The sequence below is a fragment of the Dendrobates tinctorius genome, unplaced genomic scaffold (genome assembly GCF_039654945.1).
Source record: "Dendrobates tinctorius isolate UK_male_01 unplaced genomic scaffold, ASM3965494v1 ptg000155l, whole genome shotgun sequence".
NCBI classification, from domain to species: Eukaryota; Metazoa; Chordata; class Amphibia; order Anura; family Dendrobatidae; genus Dendrobates; species Dendrobates tinctorius.
In genome coordinates this window covers 22,670,144-22,685,311 of record NW_027361822.1, presented here as the reverse complement: position 1 = coordinate 22,685,311, position 15,168 = coordinate 22,670,144, and the positions used below count along the sequence as shown (strand labels likewise).

Below are 15,168 nucleotides of genomic sequence, written 5' to 3'. Positions count from 1 at the left end.
TGTTGACAGTGGCAACCGCAAATGGAGCTTAGTGCCGGATGCGCCTCGAGACTGGCGCAAGACACCTCCATTGGCTCTGGGAATGAACACTCTGGCTCGGGTGACTCCAGAGGTTCAAAGAGGTTTGGAGCCGGAGTAACCTTCCGTCTGGATTGAGCACGCTCCAGCCCGCGCTCCGAAAAATGGAGATCAATGCGGGTGGAGATGGCAATCAGCTCCTCCAGACTTGCAGGAACCTCTCTGGTAGATAGAGCATCCTTAACATGCTCTGCTAAACCTCTCCAAAACACAGGGATGAGAGCTCTATCAGACCACTCCAGCTCGGAAGCCAGAGTCCGAAAACGTACGGCATACTGACTGAGAACGACCCCTGAGTTAATGCCAATAGCTGAAGAGAGGTGTCATGCGTGACTCGTGGTCCTAGGAAGACCTGCTCGATAGATGTTAAGAACTGAGCAGCGGTCCGAACCTCTGGGTCGCCACGCTCCCAAAGTGGTGTGGTCCACTCCAACGCCCTGGCCGACAGAAGGGAAACAATAAACCCCACCTTAGCCCGTTCCGTAGGGAATCGCGCAGCCAGTAATTCCAGCTGGATAGATCACTGGCTCACTAAACCCATACAGGAGGCGCTATCGCCAGAAAATTTATCGGGCAACGGGAGGCGGGAAACTGTCGGCGCAGGGGAGGACGTGGACCCACGAGAAACCGCCTCTGCGATCGCCTGAACAGCAACCTCAGTGGACTTCGCAGCAGAGATAGCACTCTCAAGAGTAGCCAACCGGCCCTCCAGCTGCCAAATGTACTGTAGTAATTGCTGCTGTTCTGCCATTAGCAGCCAGACCCTGGCGCTAGTATAATGTTAGGAACGGCGGAACGCACTAAATAAAATAAATAATAAAGTGCATTCGCCGCTCGGGGTCCACCGTGCAGAAGGTGTTATAGCTGCTGCTGAGTAATGGCAGACGTGCTATATGGCGGTATAATGCGCACGGGGTTAAACGTCACCCAAGATCGCAGAGCAATCACTGTTTAATCACAGAGCTGCCAGTAGGGGTAAACACAAAAAGGCTGAGCCTGTTAGCGGCACAGGTCTCAGATATATGCACACACGGTATCAGGTCACAGGTGCAGGACCAAAGGCAGAAGGAACTGCGTCCGTCTAGACCTACCGTGTGTGCGGCGTCGCTACTGCGGGCGCCAAAGAGAGCTGCAACTGCAGCGCGGAATAGGACACTGCCGTGAGACGATAGTGCTGTGTGGAGTAGCACAGACGCTAGTGTAGAGGCGCGGTGTGAACAGTGGCCTAAGGCTTGCCACTGACTGGCGCTGACTGCTGAACTAATTCCCTATCCACATGCGTAATATCAGAGGGAAGGGGTTTCAAATGAGTCAGTCACCAGAATCATACATCCGTCACCATTCACACATCTAGCAAGTAATGTCTATACTAGCGCATGGCCGAACGGCCATGCGGTCCTTTTATAGCTGTGCACTGCCGGGAACTTCCAGATCTCTGAGATGGACCAATCAGATCAGGGGAAGGACCTGAGCACGTGACTCCCGAGCTCCAATGGGAGATCGTCTCATGAGCCTGCTCAGTGAAGCGGCAGTGGGACTTAGCCTCAGGAATGACTTGCTGCAAAGCAGTATGTGAGGCTCTGGACTCCTGCTGTGTAGCTACAGGAATCTGATGCCTAACACTCCCCTGTGTGAAGTTTCTGATGTTTAACAAGACTCGATTTCTCTGCAAAACATTTCCCACATTCTGAACACGAAAAAGGTGTCTGCCCTGTGTGAGTTCTCAGATGGACAACTAAATGTGATTTCTGATTAAAACATTTCCCACATTCTGAACATGAAAAGGGCTTCTCCCCTGTGTGAGTTCTCTGATGTCTAACTAAATTTGATTTATCTGCAAAACATTTCCCGCATTCTGAACATGAAAAAGGTTTCTCCCCTGTGTGAATTTTCTGATGAATAGCAAGATATGATTTCCCTGAAAAATACTTTCCACATTCTGAACAAGAAAAAAGCTTCTCCCCTGTGTGAGTTCTCTGATGGATAACTAAATATGATTTCTGATTAAAACATTTCCCACATTCTGAACATAAAAAAGGTTTCTCTCCTGCGTGAATTCTCTGATGAACAACTAAAATTGTTTTGTGCTTAAAACTTTTCCCACATTCTGAACATGAAAAGGGCTTTTCCCTGGTGTGAAGTTTCTGATGCCTAACTAAATTTGATTTTTCTGCAAAACATTTCCCACATTCTGAACATGAAAAGGGCTTCTCCCCGATGTGAAGTTTCTGATGTCTAACTAAATTTGATTTATCTGCAAAACATTTCCCGCATTCTGAACATGAAAAAGGTTTCTCCCCTGTGTGACTTCTCTGATGGACAACTAAATCTGATTTCTGATTAAAACATTTCCCGCATTCTGAACATAAAAAGAGCTTCTTTTCTGTGTGAGTTTTATGTTGTGTAACAAGACTTGAGTTAGCTGTATAATGTTTCCCACATTCTGAACTTAAATATGATTTCTCCTCTTTGTGAACTCTCTCATGTCTAACAAGCTCTGATTTCCGGTTTAAATATTTCCCACATTGTGAACAAGAAAATCCTTTCTCCTTTCTGTGAATTTTTTCATGATGAACAAAAGACATTTTAAGGTAAAAATTATTTCTATTTTCTGCATTTGATAATGTCTTATTTGCTGTAAAAGCAGTTTGACTTTTATTGCCTCCTTTGTGTCTTTTGTTTTTCTTAGTAGTCTGTGATGAATCAGAAGACAGGATCTGTTTAAAAGAATCAGATGATAGATCTTTGCAGTGAAGGGATGATGGAATATCTGGAGTAATGGCATTCACTTCACGTATATCTTGTGTGATCTCAAAGTCATCTGATTTAAAAATTGCAGATGTCACTTGTCCCTGTGATCTCCTGGTACAGTCATCTGCCAAGAATAAAGTTTATTATTTTTTAATAAAATAACCTTAAAAATATATTTTTATAACATTTCTAAAATCTAAATAGAAATTACAAGTTAGATCTCAGAGCACGAGTGAGGAGAGCATGATGTTCGACCCTAATTGTTGGTTCTGCCTCCGAAATACTGGAAAAATGCACCAGGAAAAATATTATGTAGGCCAAAATTATACCAATAAACTTACCAGATAAATAGGACTCGGAAAATGCCAACACAAAAGGAAAACATTTTTTTTTACATGACACTCCTTAGGTTTTAGAGGAGGAAAATAGAAAAAAATTGAAGCAAAAAATGTGGCAATTTGTTTTCTAGGTAAACAGGACAGGTTTTCAAACGTGGGCTCACTCAGTTGGAAAAAACAAAGGCCTAAAAAAAGTCCTTTACAACGAGCAAATATATGGGGGAATAGCAAGACATCTTCTCAATGATCTTTTACGCCATGTCTACAACAGTAACAAGGGGCCAAACTATACGTCCAGAGGAAAAAAGGTCTCTTCCAAATCACAGAGGACCACTCTACTGTCAGAGCAGTGAGACAATGGATCCTCTACTGTAACATTAGGCTGTTAAGTTTGATTCCCAACAAAGTACAAGGATGGCCAAATATATTACAGGTTATGGGCGCTAGATTCTTTGATGGGACGTTGATCCCGGAATTAGTCTGATTGCCATATGTGGTGTCAGGAAGGATCTTTTCCCCTAACATGAGGAAATTAGCATCTGCTTCATGGGGTTTTAACTCCTCTCCCTGGATCAATAGTATGATATGTTCTAAGATGAACTTGATACACACGTTTCCCTTCAACCATAAACTATAAAATAGATCCAGAGTTTAGAAATTAAGGGCAGAATCCGACAGAATGAGGAAAATGAAGCTGACTCGATGTCCAAATTAACAAAGCCCCCCTAAACGAAGTCAAGGATAGAGACACAAGGTGTGAGGCATGAGGACAGAGGCACGAACGTATCGCTGATAAAGCACCCTAGGGGGCCAAATTTAATATCCCACCAAATTGAACAAAATCAGTGACTGTAGTGGAAAACTAATAAAACAACATTTAATGATAATTAATAATATATAAGCTATCCACATGCAGCTTTTGTAAGTCTATCCACCTACCTCCTGATATTAATCAGTTAGGGTTTTTTTTGAGGACACTAATAGATTCTAAAAGTAGGACACCGTGAACTTGTTTTTGACATTAATCATGAAGCCCTGAGCAGCAAAACAAAGAAAACAGCTGAAGATCAGAGGTTATTAGAAGAGGCAGAAAACCATGAAACATAACCCAGGCACGTCTCAGGTGTCCCAGCAGAGGCGTACATAGAAACCATGGGGCCCCATAGCAAAAGTCGGAAGCCCACCCCCCCGAAAAAAAAAAAAAAAAAAAAAAAAAAAAAAAAATCAACAGGTGCTCTGAACTCCAGGCATGCATGTTATAGGTCAATCAATTAATTTTATAGCTAGTCTTTCATTTTTTTCTCATTTGAGTAAAAGAATAAGTAAAACACTTACATCCAATTTATATTCCATGTAAAAGTCAAAATGGAAGGAGCTCATATATACTGCACAGGGGCCCAAATACTGTCCAGGAGCCCATATATACTGCACAAGGGCCCAAATACTGTCCAGGAACTCATATATACTGCACAGGGGCCCAAATACTGTCCAGGAGCCCATATATACTGCACAAGGGCGCAAATACTGTCCAGGAATTCATATATACTACACAGGGGCCCAAATACTGTCCAGGAGCCATATATACTGCACAGGGGCGCAAATACTGTCCAGGAATTCATATATACTACACAGGGGCCCAAATACTGTCCAGGAGCCATATATACTGCACAGGGGCCCAAGTACAGTCCAGGAGCTCATATATACTGCACAGGGGCCCAAGTACTGTCCAGGAACTCATATATACTGCACAGGGGCCCAAATACTGTTGAGGAACTCATATACTGCACAGGGGCCCAAATACTGTACAGGATCCCATATATACTGCACAGGGGCCCAAATACTGTCCAGGAGCCCATATATACTGCACAGGTGTCCAAATACTGTCCAGGAGCCATATATACTGCACAGGGGCCCAAATACTGTCCATGAGCTCATATATACTGCACAGGGGCCCAAGTACTGTCAAGGAACTCATATATACTGCACAGGGGCCCAAATACTGTCCAGGAGCCCATATATGCTGCAAAGGGGCCCAAATACTGTCCAAGAGGCCATATATACAGCACAGGGGCCCAAATACTGTCCAGGAACTCATATATACTGCACAGGGGCACAAATACTGTCCAGGATCCCATATATACTGCACAGGGGCCCAAATACTGTCCAGGATCCCATATATACTGCACAGGGGCCCAAATACTGTCCAGGAACTCATATATACTGCACAGGGGCCCAAATACTGTCCAGGAGCCCATATATACTGCACAGGGGCCCAAATACTGTCCAGGAACTCATATATACTGCACAGGGGTCCAAATACTGTCCAGGATCCCATATATACTGCACAGGGGCCCAAATACTGTCCAGGAGCCCATATATACTGCACATGGGTCCAAATACTGTCCAGGAGCCCATATATACTGCACAGAGGCCCAAATACTGTCCAGGAGCTCATATATACTGCACAGGGGCACAAATACTGTCCAGGATCCCATATATACTGCACAGGGGCCCAAATACTGTCCAGGAGCTCATATATACTGCACAGAGGCCCAAATACTATCCAGGGACTCATATATACTGCACAGGGGCCAAATACTGTCCAGGAACTCATATATACTGCAAAGGGTCCCAAATACTGTCCAGGATCCTATATATACTGCACAGGGGCCCAAATACTGTCCAGGATCCCATATATACTGCACAGGGGCCCACATACTGTCTTGGAGCTCATATATACTGCACAGGGGCCCAAATACTGTCCAGGAGCTCATATATACTTCACAGGGGCCCAAATACTGTCCAGGAACTCAAATATACTGCACAGGGGGCCCAAATACTGTCCAGGAACTCATATATACTGCAAAGGGTCCCAAATACTGTCCAGGAGCCCATATATACTGCACAGGGGCCCAAATACTGTCCAGGAGCCCATATATACTGCACAGAGGCCCAAATACTGTCCAGGAGCCCATATATACTGCAAAGGGTCCCAAATATACTGCACAGGGGCCCAAATACTGTCCAGATCTCATATATACTGCACAGGGGCCCAAATACTGTCTTGGAGCTCATATATACTGCACAGGGGCCCAAATACTGTCCAGGAGCCCATATATACTTCACAGGGGCCCAAATACTGTCCAGGAACTCATATATACTGCACAGGGGCCCAAATACTGTCCAGGAGCTCATATATACTTCACAGGGGCCCAAATACTGCACAGGGAATCAAATACTGTCCAGGAGCTCATATATACTGCACAGGGGCCTAAGTACTGTCCAGGAACTCATATATACTGCACAGGGGCCCAAATACTGTACAGTTGCCCATATATACTGCACAGGGGCCCAAATACTGTCCAGGAGCTCATATATACTGCACAGGGGCCCAAGTACAGTCCAGGAGCTCATATATACTGCACAGGGGCCCAAGTACTGTCGATGAACTCATATACTGCACAGGGGCCCAAATACTGTCCAGGATCCCATATATACTGCATAGGGGCCCAAATACTGTCCAGGAGCCCATATATACTGCACAGGGGCCCAAATACTGTCCAGGATCTCATATATACTGCACAGGGGCCCAAATACTGTCTTGGAGCTCATATATACTGCACAGGGGCCCAAATACTGTCCAGGAGCCCATATATACTTCACAGGGGCCCAAATACTGTCCAGGAACTCATATATACTGCACAGGGGCCCAAATACTGTCCAGGAACTCATATATACTGCACAGGGGCCCAAATACTGTCCAGGAGCCCATATATACTTCAAAGGGGACCAAATACTGTCCAGGAGCTCATATATACTTCACAGGGGCCCAAATACTGTCCAGGAACTCATATATACTGCACAGGGGCCCAAATACTGTCCAGGAACTCATATATACTGCACAGGGGCCCAAGTACAGTCCAGAAGCTCATATATACTGCACAGGGGCCCAAGTACTGTCCAGGAACTCATATATACTGCACAGGGGCCCAAATACTGTCCAGAAGATCATATATACTTCACAGGGGCCCAAATACTGTCCAGGAACTCATATATACTGCACAGGGGCCCAAATACTGTCCAGGAACTCATATATACTGCACAGGGGCCCAAATACTGTCCAGGAACTCATATATACTGCACAAAGGCCCAAGTACAGTCCTGGAGCTCATATATACTGCACAGGGGCCCAAGTACTGTCCAGGAACTCATATATACTGCACAGGGGCCCAAATACTGTTGAGGAACTCATATACTGCACAGGGGCCCAAATACTATACAGGATCCCATATATACTGCACAGCGGCCCAAATACTGTCCAGGAGCCCATATATACTGCACAGGGGCCCAAATACTGTCCAGGAGCCCATATATACTGCACAAGGGCCCAAATACTGTCCAGGAGCTCATATATACTGCACAGGGGCCCAAGTACTGTCCAGGAGACCATATATACTGCAAAGGGGCCCAAATACTGTCCAGGAGCTCATATATACTGCACAGGGGCCCAAGTACTGTCCAGGAACTCATATATACTGCACAGGGGCCCAAATACTGTCCAGGAACCCATATATGCTGCAAAGGGGCCCAAATACTGTCCAAGAGGCCATATATACTGCACAGGGGTCCAAATACTCATATATACTGCACAGGGGCCCAAATACTGTCCAGGATCCCATATATACTGCACAGGGGCCCAAATACTGTCCAGGAGCCCATATATACTGCACAGGGGCCCAAATACTATCCAGGAGCCCATATATACTGCACAGGGGCCCAAATACTGTCCAGGAACTCATATATACTGCACAGGGGCCCAAATACTGTCCAGGAGCCCATATATACTGCACAGGGGCCCAAATACTGTCCAGGAACTCATATATACTGCACAGGGGCCCAAATACTGTCCAGGATCCCATATATACTGCACAGGGGCCCAAATACTGTCCTGGAGCTCATATATACTGCACAGGGGCCCAAATACTGTCCAGGAGCCCATATATACTGCACAGGGGACCAAATACTGTCCTGGAGCTCCTATATACTGCACAGGGGCCCAAATACTGTCCAGGAGCTCATATATACTGCACAGGGGCCCAAGTACTGTCCAGGAGACCATATATACTGCAAAGGGGCCCAAATACTGTCCAAGAGGCCATATATACTGCACAGGGGCCCAAATACTGTCCAGGAACTCAAATATACTGCACAGGGGCCCAAATACTGTCCAGGAGCTCATATATACTGCACAGGGGCCTAAGTACTGTCCAGGAACTCATATATACTGCACAGGGGCCCAAATACTGTACAGGAGCCCATATATACTGCACAGGGGCCCAAATACTGTCCAGGAGCTCATATATACTGCACAGGGGGCCAAGTACAGTCCAGGAGCTCATATATACTGCACAGGGGCCCAAGTACTGTCGAGAAACTCATATACTGCACAGGGGCCCAAATACTGTCCAGGAGCCCATATATACTGCACAGGGGCCCAAATACTGTCCAGGAGCCCATATATACTGCACAGAGGCCCAAATACTGTCCAGGAGCCCATATATACTTCACAGGGGCCCAAATACTGTCCAGGAGCTCATATATACTTCACAGGGGCCCAAATACTGTCCAGGAACTCATATATACTGCACAGGGGCCCAAATACTGTACAGGAGCCCATATATACTGCACAGGGGCCCAAATACTGTCCAGGAGCTCATATATACTGCACAGGGGCCTAAGTACTGTCCAGGAACTCATATATACTGCACAGGGGCCCAAATACTGTACAGTTGCCCATATATACTGCACAGGGGCCCAAATACTGTCCAGGAGCTCATATATACTGCACAGGGGCCCAAGTACAGTCCAGGAGCTCATATATACTGCACAGGGGCCCAAGTACTGTCGCTGAACTCATATACTGCACAGGGGCCCAAATACTGTCCAGGATCCTATATATACTGCATAGGGGCCCAAATACTGTCCAGGAGCCCATATATACTGCACAGGGGCCCAAATACTGTCCAGGAGCCCATATATACTGCACAGAGGCCCAAATACTGTCCAGGAGCCCATATATACTTCACAGGGGCCCAAATACTGTCCAGGAGCTCATATATACTGCACAGGGGCCCAAATACTGTCCAGGAACTCATATATACTGCACAGGGGCCCAAATACTGTCCAGGAACTCATATATACTGCACAGGGGCCCAAATACTGTCCAGGAACTCATATATACTGCAAAGGGTCCCAAATACTGTCCAGGATCCCATATATACTGCACAGGGGCCCAAATACTGTCCAGGATCTCATATATACTGCACAGGGGCCCAAATACTGTCTTGGAGCTCATATATACTGCACAGGGGCCCAAATACTGTCCAGGAGCTCATATATACTTCACAGGGGCCCAAATACTGTCCAGGAACTCATATATACTGCACAGGGGCCCAAATACTGTCCAGGAACTCATATATACTGCACAGGAGCCCAAGTACAGTCCAGGAGCTCATATACACTGCACAGGAGCCCAAGTACAGTCCAGGAGCTCATATATACTGCACAGGGGCCCAAATACTATACAGGATCCCATATATACTGCACAGGGGCCCAAATACTGTCCAGGAGCCCATATATACTGCACAGGGGCCCAAATACTGTCCAGGAGCCCATATATACTGCACAAGGGCCCAAATACTGTCCAGGAGCTCATATATACTGCACAGGGGCCCAAGTACTGTCCAGGAACTCATATATACTGCACAGGGGCCCAAATACTGTCCAGGAGCCCATATATGCTGCAAAGGGGCCCAAATACTGTCCAAGAGGCCATATATACTGCACAGGGGCCCAAATACTGTCCAGGAACTCATATATACTGCACAGGGGCCCAAATACTGTCCAGGATCCCATATATACTGCACAGGGGACAAATACTGTCCAGGAGCACATATATACTGCACAGGGGCCCAAATACTGTCAAGGAACTCATATAAACTGCACAGGGGCCCAAATACTGTCCAGAAGCTCATATATACTGCACAGGGGCCTAAGTACTGTCCAGGAACTCATATATACTGCACAGGGGCCCAAATACTGTACAGGAGCCCATATATACTGCACAGGGGCCCAAATACTGTCCAGGAGCTCAAATATACTGCACAGGGGCCCAAGTACAGTCCAGGAGCTCATATATACTGCACATGGGCCCAAGTACTGTAGAGAAATTCATATACTGCACAGGGGCCCAAATACTGTCCAGGAGCCCATATATACTGCACAGGGGCCCAAATACTGTCCAGGAGCCCATATATAATGCACAGGGGCCCAAACACTGTCCAGGAGCCCATATATACTGCACAGAGGCCCAAATACTGTCCAGGAGCCCATATATACTTCACAGGGGCCCAAATACTGTCCAGGAACTCATATATACTGCAAAGGGTCCCAAATACTGTCCAGGATCCCATATATACTGCACAGGGGCCCAAATACTGTCCAGGATCCCATATATACAGCACAGGGGCCCACATACTGTTTTGGAGCTCATATATACTGCACAGGGGCCCAAATACTGTCCAGGAGCTCATATATACTTCACAGGGGCCCAAATACTGTCCAGGAACTCATATATACTGCACAGGGGCCCAAATACTATCCCGGAGCCCATATATACTGCACAGGGGCCCAAATACTGTCCAGGAGCCCATATATACTGCACAGAGGCCCAAATACTGTCCAGGAGCCCATATATACTTCACAGGGGCCCAAATACTGTCCAGGAGCTCATATATACTTCACAGGGGCCCGAATACTGTCCAGGAACTCATATATACTGCAAAGGGTCCCAAATACTGTCCAGGAGCCCATATATACTGCACAGGGGCCCAAATACTGTCCAGGAGCCCATATATACTGCACAGAGGCCCAAATACTGTCCAGGAGCCCATATATACTTCACAGGGGCCCAAATACTGTCCAGGAGCTCATATATACTTCACAGGGGCCCAAATACTGTCCAGGAGCTCATATATACTTCACAGGGGCCCAAATACTGTCCAGGAACTCATATAAACTGCACAGGGGCCCAAATACTGCACAGGGGCCCAAATACTGTCCAGGAGCTCATATATACTGCACAGGGGCCTAAGTACTGTCCAGGAACTCATATATACTGCACAGGGGCCCAAATACTGTACAGGATCCCATATATACTGCACAGGGGCCCAAATACTGTCCAGGATCTCATATATACTGCACAGGGGCCCAAATACTGTCTTGGAGCTCATATATACTGCACAGGGGCCCAAATACTGTCCAGGAGCTCATATATACTTCACAGGGGCCCAAATACTGTCCAGGAACTCATATATACTGCACAGGGGCCCAAATACTGTCCAGGAACTCATATATACTGCACAGGAGCCCAAGTACAGTCCAGGAGCTCATATATACTGCACAGGAGCCCAAGTACAGTCCAGGAGCTCATATATACTGCACAGGGGCCCAAATACTATACAGGATCCCATATATACTGCACAGGGGCCCAAATACTGTCCAGGAGCCCATATATACTGCACAGGGGCCCAAATACTGTCCAGGAGCCCATATATACTGCACAAGGGCCCAAATACTGTCCAGGAGCTCATATATACTGCACAGGGGCCCAAGTACTGTCCAGGAACTCATATATACTGCACAGGGGCCCAAATACTGTCCAGGAGCCCATATATGCTGCAAAGGGGCCCAAATACTGTCCAAGAGGCCATATATACTGCACAGGGGCCCAAATACTGTCCAGGATCCCATATATACTGCACAGGGGACAAATACTGTCCAGGAGCACATATATACTGCACAGGGGCCCAAATACTGTCCAGGAGCCCATATATGCTGCAAAGGGGCCCAAATACTGTCCAAGAGGCCATATATACTGCACAGGGGCCCAAATACTGTCCAGGATCCCATATATACTGCACAGGGGACAAATACTGTCAAGGAACTCATATAAGCTGCACAGGGGCCCAAATACTGTCCAGAAGCTCATATATACTGCACAGGGGCCTAAGTACTGTCCAGGAACTCGTATATACTGCACAAGGGCCCAAATACTGTCCAGGAGCACAAATATACTGCACAGGGGCCCAAGTACAGTCCAGGAGCTCATATATACTGCACATGGGCCCAAGTACTGTCGAGAAACTCATATACTGCACAGGGGCCCAAATACTGTCCAGGAGCCCATATATACTGCACAGGGGCCCAAATACTGTCCAGGAGCCCATATATAATGCACAGGGGCCCAAACACTGTCCAGGAGCCCATATATACTGCACAGAGGCCCAAATACTGTCCAGGAGCCCATATATACTTCACAGGGGCCCAAATACTGTCCAGGAACTCATATATACTGCAAAGGGTCATAAATACTGTCCAGGATCCCATATATACTGCACAGGGGCCCAAATACTGTCCAGGATCCCATATATACAGCACAGGGGCCCACATACTGTTTTGGAGCTCATATATACTGCACAGGGGCCCAAATACTGTCCAGGAACTCATATATACTGCAAAGGGTCCCAAATACTGTCCAGGAGCCCATATATACTGCACAGGGTCCCAAATACTGTCCAGGAGCCCATATATACTTCACAGGGGCCCAAATACTGTCCAGGAGCTCATATATACTTCACAGGGGCCCAAATACTGTCCAGGAGCTCATATATACTTCACAGGGGCCCAAATACTGTCCAGGAACTCATAAAAACTGCACAGGGGCCCAAATACTGCACAGGGGCCCAAATACTGTCCAGGAGCTCATATATACTGCACAGGGGCCTAAGTACTGTCCAGGAACTCATATATACTGCACAGGGGCCCAAATACTGTACAGGAGCCCATATATACTGCACAGGGGCCCAAATACTGTCCAGGAGCTCATATATACTGCACAGGGGCCTAAGTACTGTCCAGGAACTCATATATACTGCACAGGGGCCCAAATACTTTACAGTTGCCCATATATACTGCACATGGGCCCAAATACTGTCCAGGAGCTCATATATACTGCACAGGGGCCCAAGAGCTCATATATACTGCACAGGGGCCCAAGTACTGTCGATGAACTAATATACTGCACAGGGGCCCAAATACTGTCCAGGATCCCATATATACTGCACAGGGGCCCAAATACTGTCCAGGAGCCCATATATACTGCACAGGGTCCCAAATACTGTCCAGGAGCCCATATATACTGCACAGAGGCCCAAATACTGTCCAGGAGCCCATATATACTTCACAAGGGCCCAAATACTGTCCAGGAGCTCATATATACTGCACAGGGGCCCAAATACTGTCCAGGAAGTCATATATACTGCACAGGGGCCCAAATACTGTCCAGGAACTTATATATACTGCAAAGGGTCCCAAATACTGTCCAGGATCCCATATATACTGCACAGGGGCCCAAATACTGTCCAGGATCCCATATATACTGCACAGGGGCCCAAATACTGTCCAGGATCCCATATATACTGCACAGGGGCCCAAATACTGTCTTGGAGCTCATATATACTGCACAGGGGCCCAAATACTGTCCAGGAGCTCATATATACTTCACAGGGGCCCAAATACTGTCCAGGAACTCATATATACTGCACAGGGGCCCAAATACTGTCCAGGAACTCATATATACTGCACAGGGGCCCAAGTACTGTCCAGGATCCCATATATACTGCATAGGGGCCCAAATACTGTTGAGGAACTCATATAATGCACAGGGGACCAAATACTGTACAGGATCCCATATATACTGCACAGGGGCCCAAGTACTGTCCAGGATCCCATATATACTGCACAGGGGCCCAAATACTGTCCAGGAACTCATATATACTGCAAAGGGTCCAAAATACTGTCCAGGATCCCATATATACTGCACAGGGGCCCAAATACTGTCCAGGATCCCATATATACTGCACAGGGGCCCAAATACTGTCCAGGAACTCATATATCCTTCACAGGGGCCCAAATACTGTCCAGGATCCCATATAAACTGCACAGGGGCCCAAATACTGTCCAGAATCCCATATATACTGCACAGGGGCCCAAATACTGTCCAGGATCCCATATATACTGCACAGGGGCCCAAATACTGTCTTGGAGCTCATATATACTGCACAGGGGCCCAAATACTGTCCAGGAGCTCATATATACTTCACAGGAGCCCAAATACTGTCCAGGAACTCATATATACTGCACAGGGGCCCAAGTACTGTCCAGGAGCCCATATATACTTCACAGGGGCCCAAATACTGTCCAGGAGCTCATATATACTTCACAGGGGCCCAAATACTGTCCAGGAACTCATATATACTGCACAGGGGCACAAATACTGTCCAGGAACTCATATATACTGCAAAGGGGCCCAAATACTGTCCAGGAACTCATATATACTGCACAGGGGCCCAAATACTGTTGAGGAACTCATATACTGCACAGGGGCCCAAATACTGTCCAGGAGCCCATATATGCTGCAAAGGGGCCCAAATACTGTCCAAGAGGCCATATATACTGCACAGGGGTCCAAATACTCATATATACTGCACAGGGGCCCAAATACTGTCCAGGATCCCATATATACTGCACAGGGGCCCAAATACTGTCCAGGAGCCCATATATACTGCACAGGGGCCCAAATACTGTCCAGGAACTCATATATACTGCACAGGGGCCCAAATACTGTCCAGGAGCCCATATATACTGCACAGGGGCCCAAATACTGTCCAGGAACTCATATATACTGCACAGGGGCCCAAATACTGTCCAGGATCCCATATATACTGCACAGGGGCCCAAATACTGTCCTGGAGCTCATATATACTGCACAGGGGCCCAAATACTGTCCAGGAGCCCATATATACTGCACAGGGGACCAAATACTGTCCTGGAGCTCCTATATACTGCACAGGGGCCCAAATACTGTCCAGGAGCTCATATA

At 47.0% G+C, this 15,168-nt stretch overlaps 1 protein-coding gene across 1 annotated transcript in view; it reads right to left on the bottom strand.

Annotated features, from left to right (window-relative positions):
- Positions 1 to 15,168, bottom strand: part of LOC141051133 (uncharacterized) — a 138,559-nt gene that overhangs the window by 67,999 nt on the left and 55,392 nt on the right. The window contains exon 6 of the mRNA XM_073548017.1: positions 1,731 to 2,953. Coding sequence (XP_073404118.1) covers positions 1,731 to 2,953 — 1,223 coding nt within the window. The remainder of the gene's footprint in view (positions 1 to 1,730; positions 2,954 to 15,168) is intronic.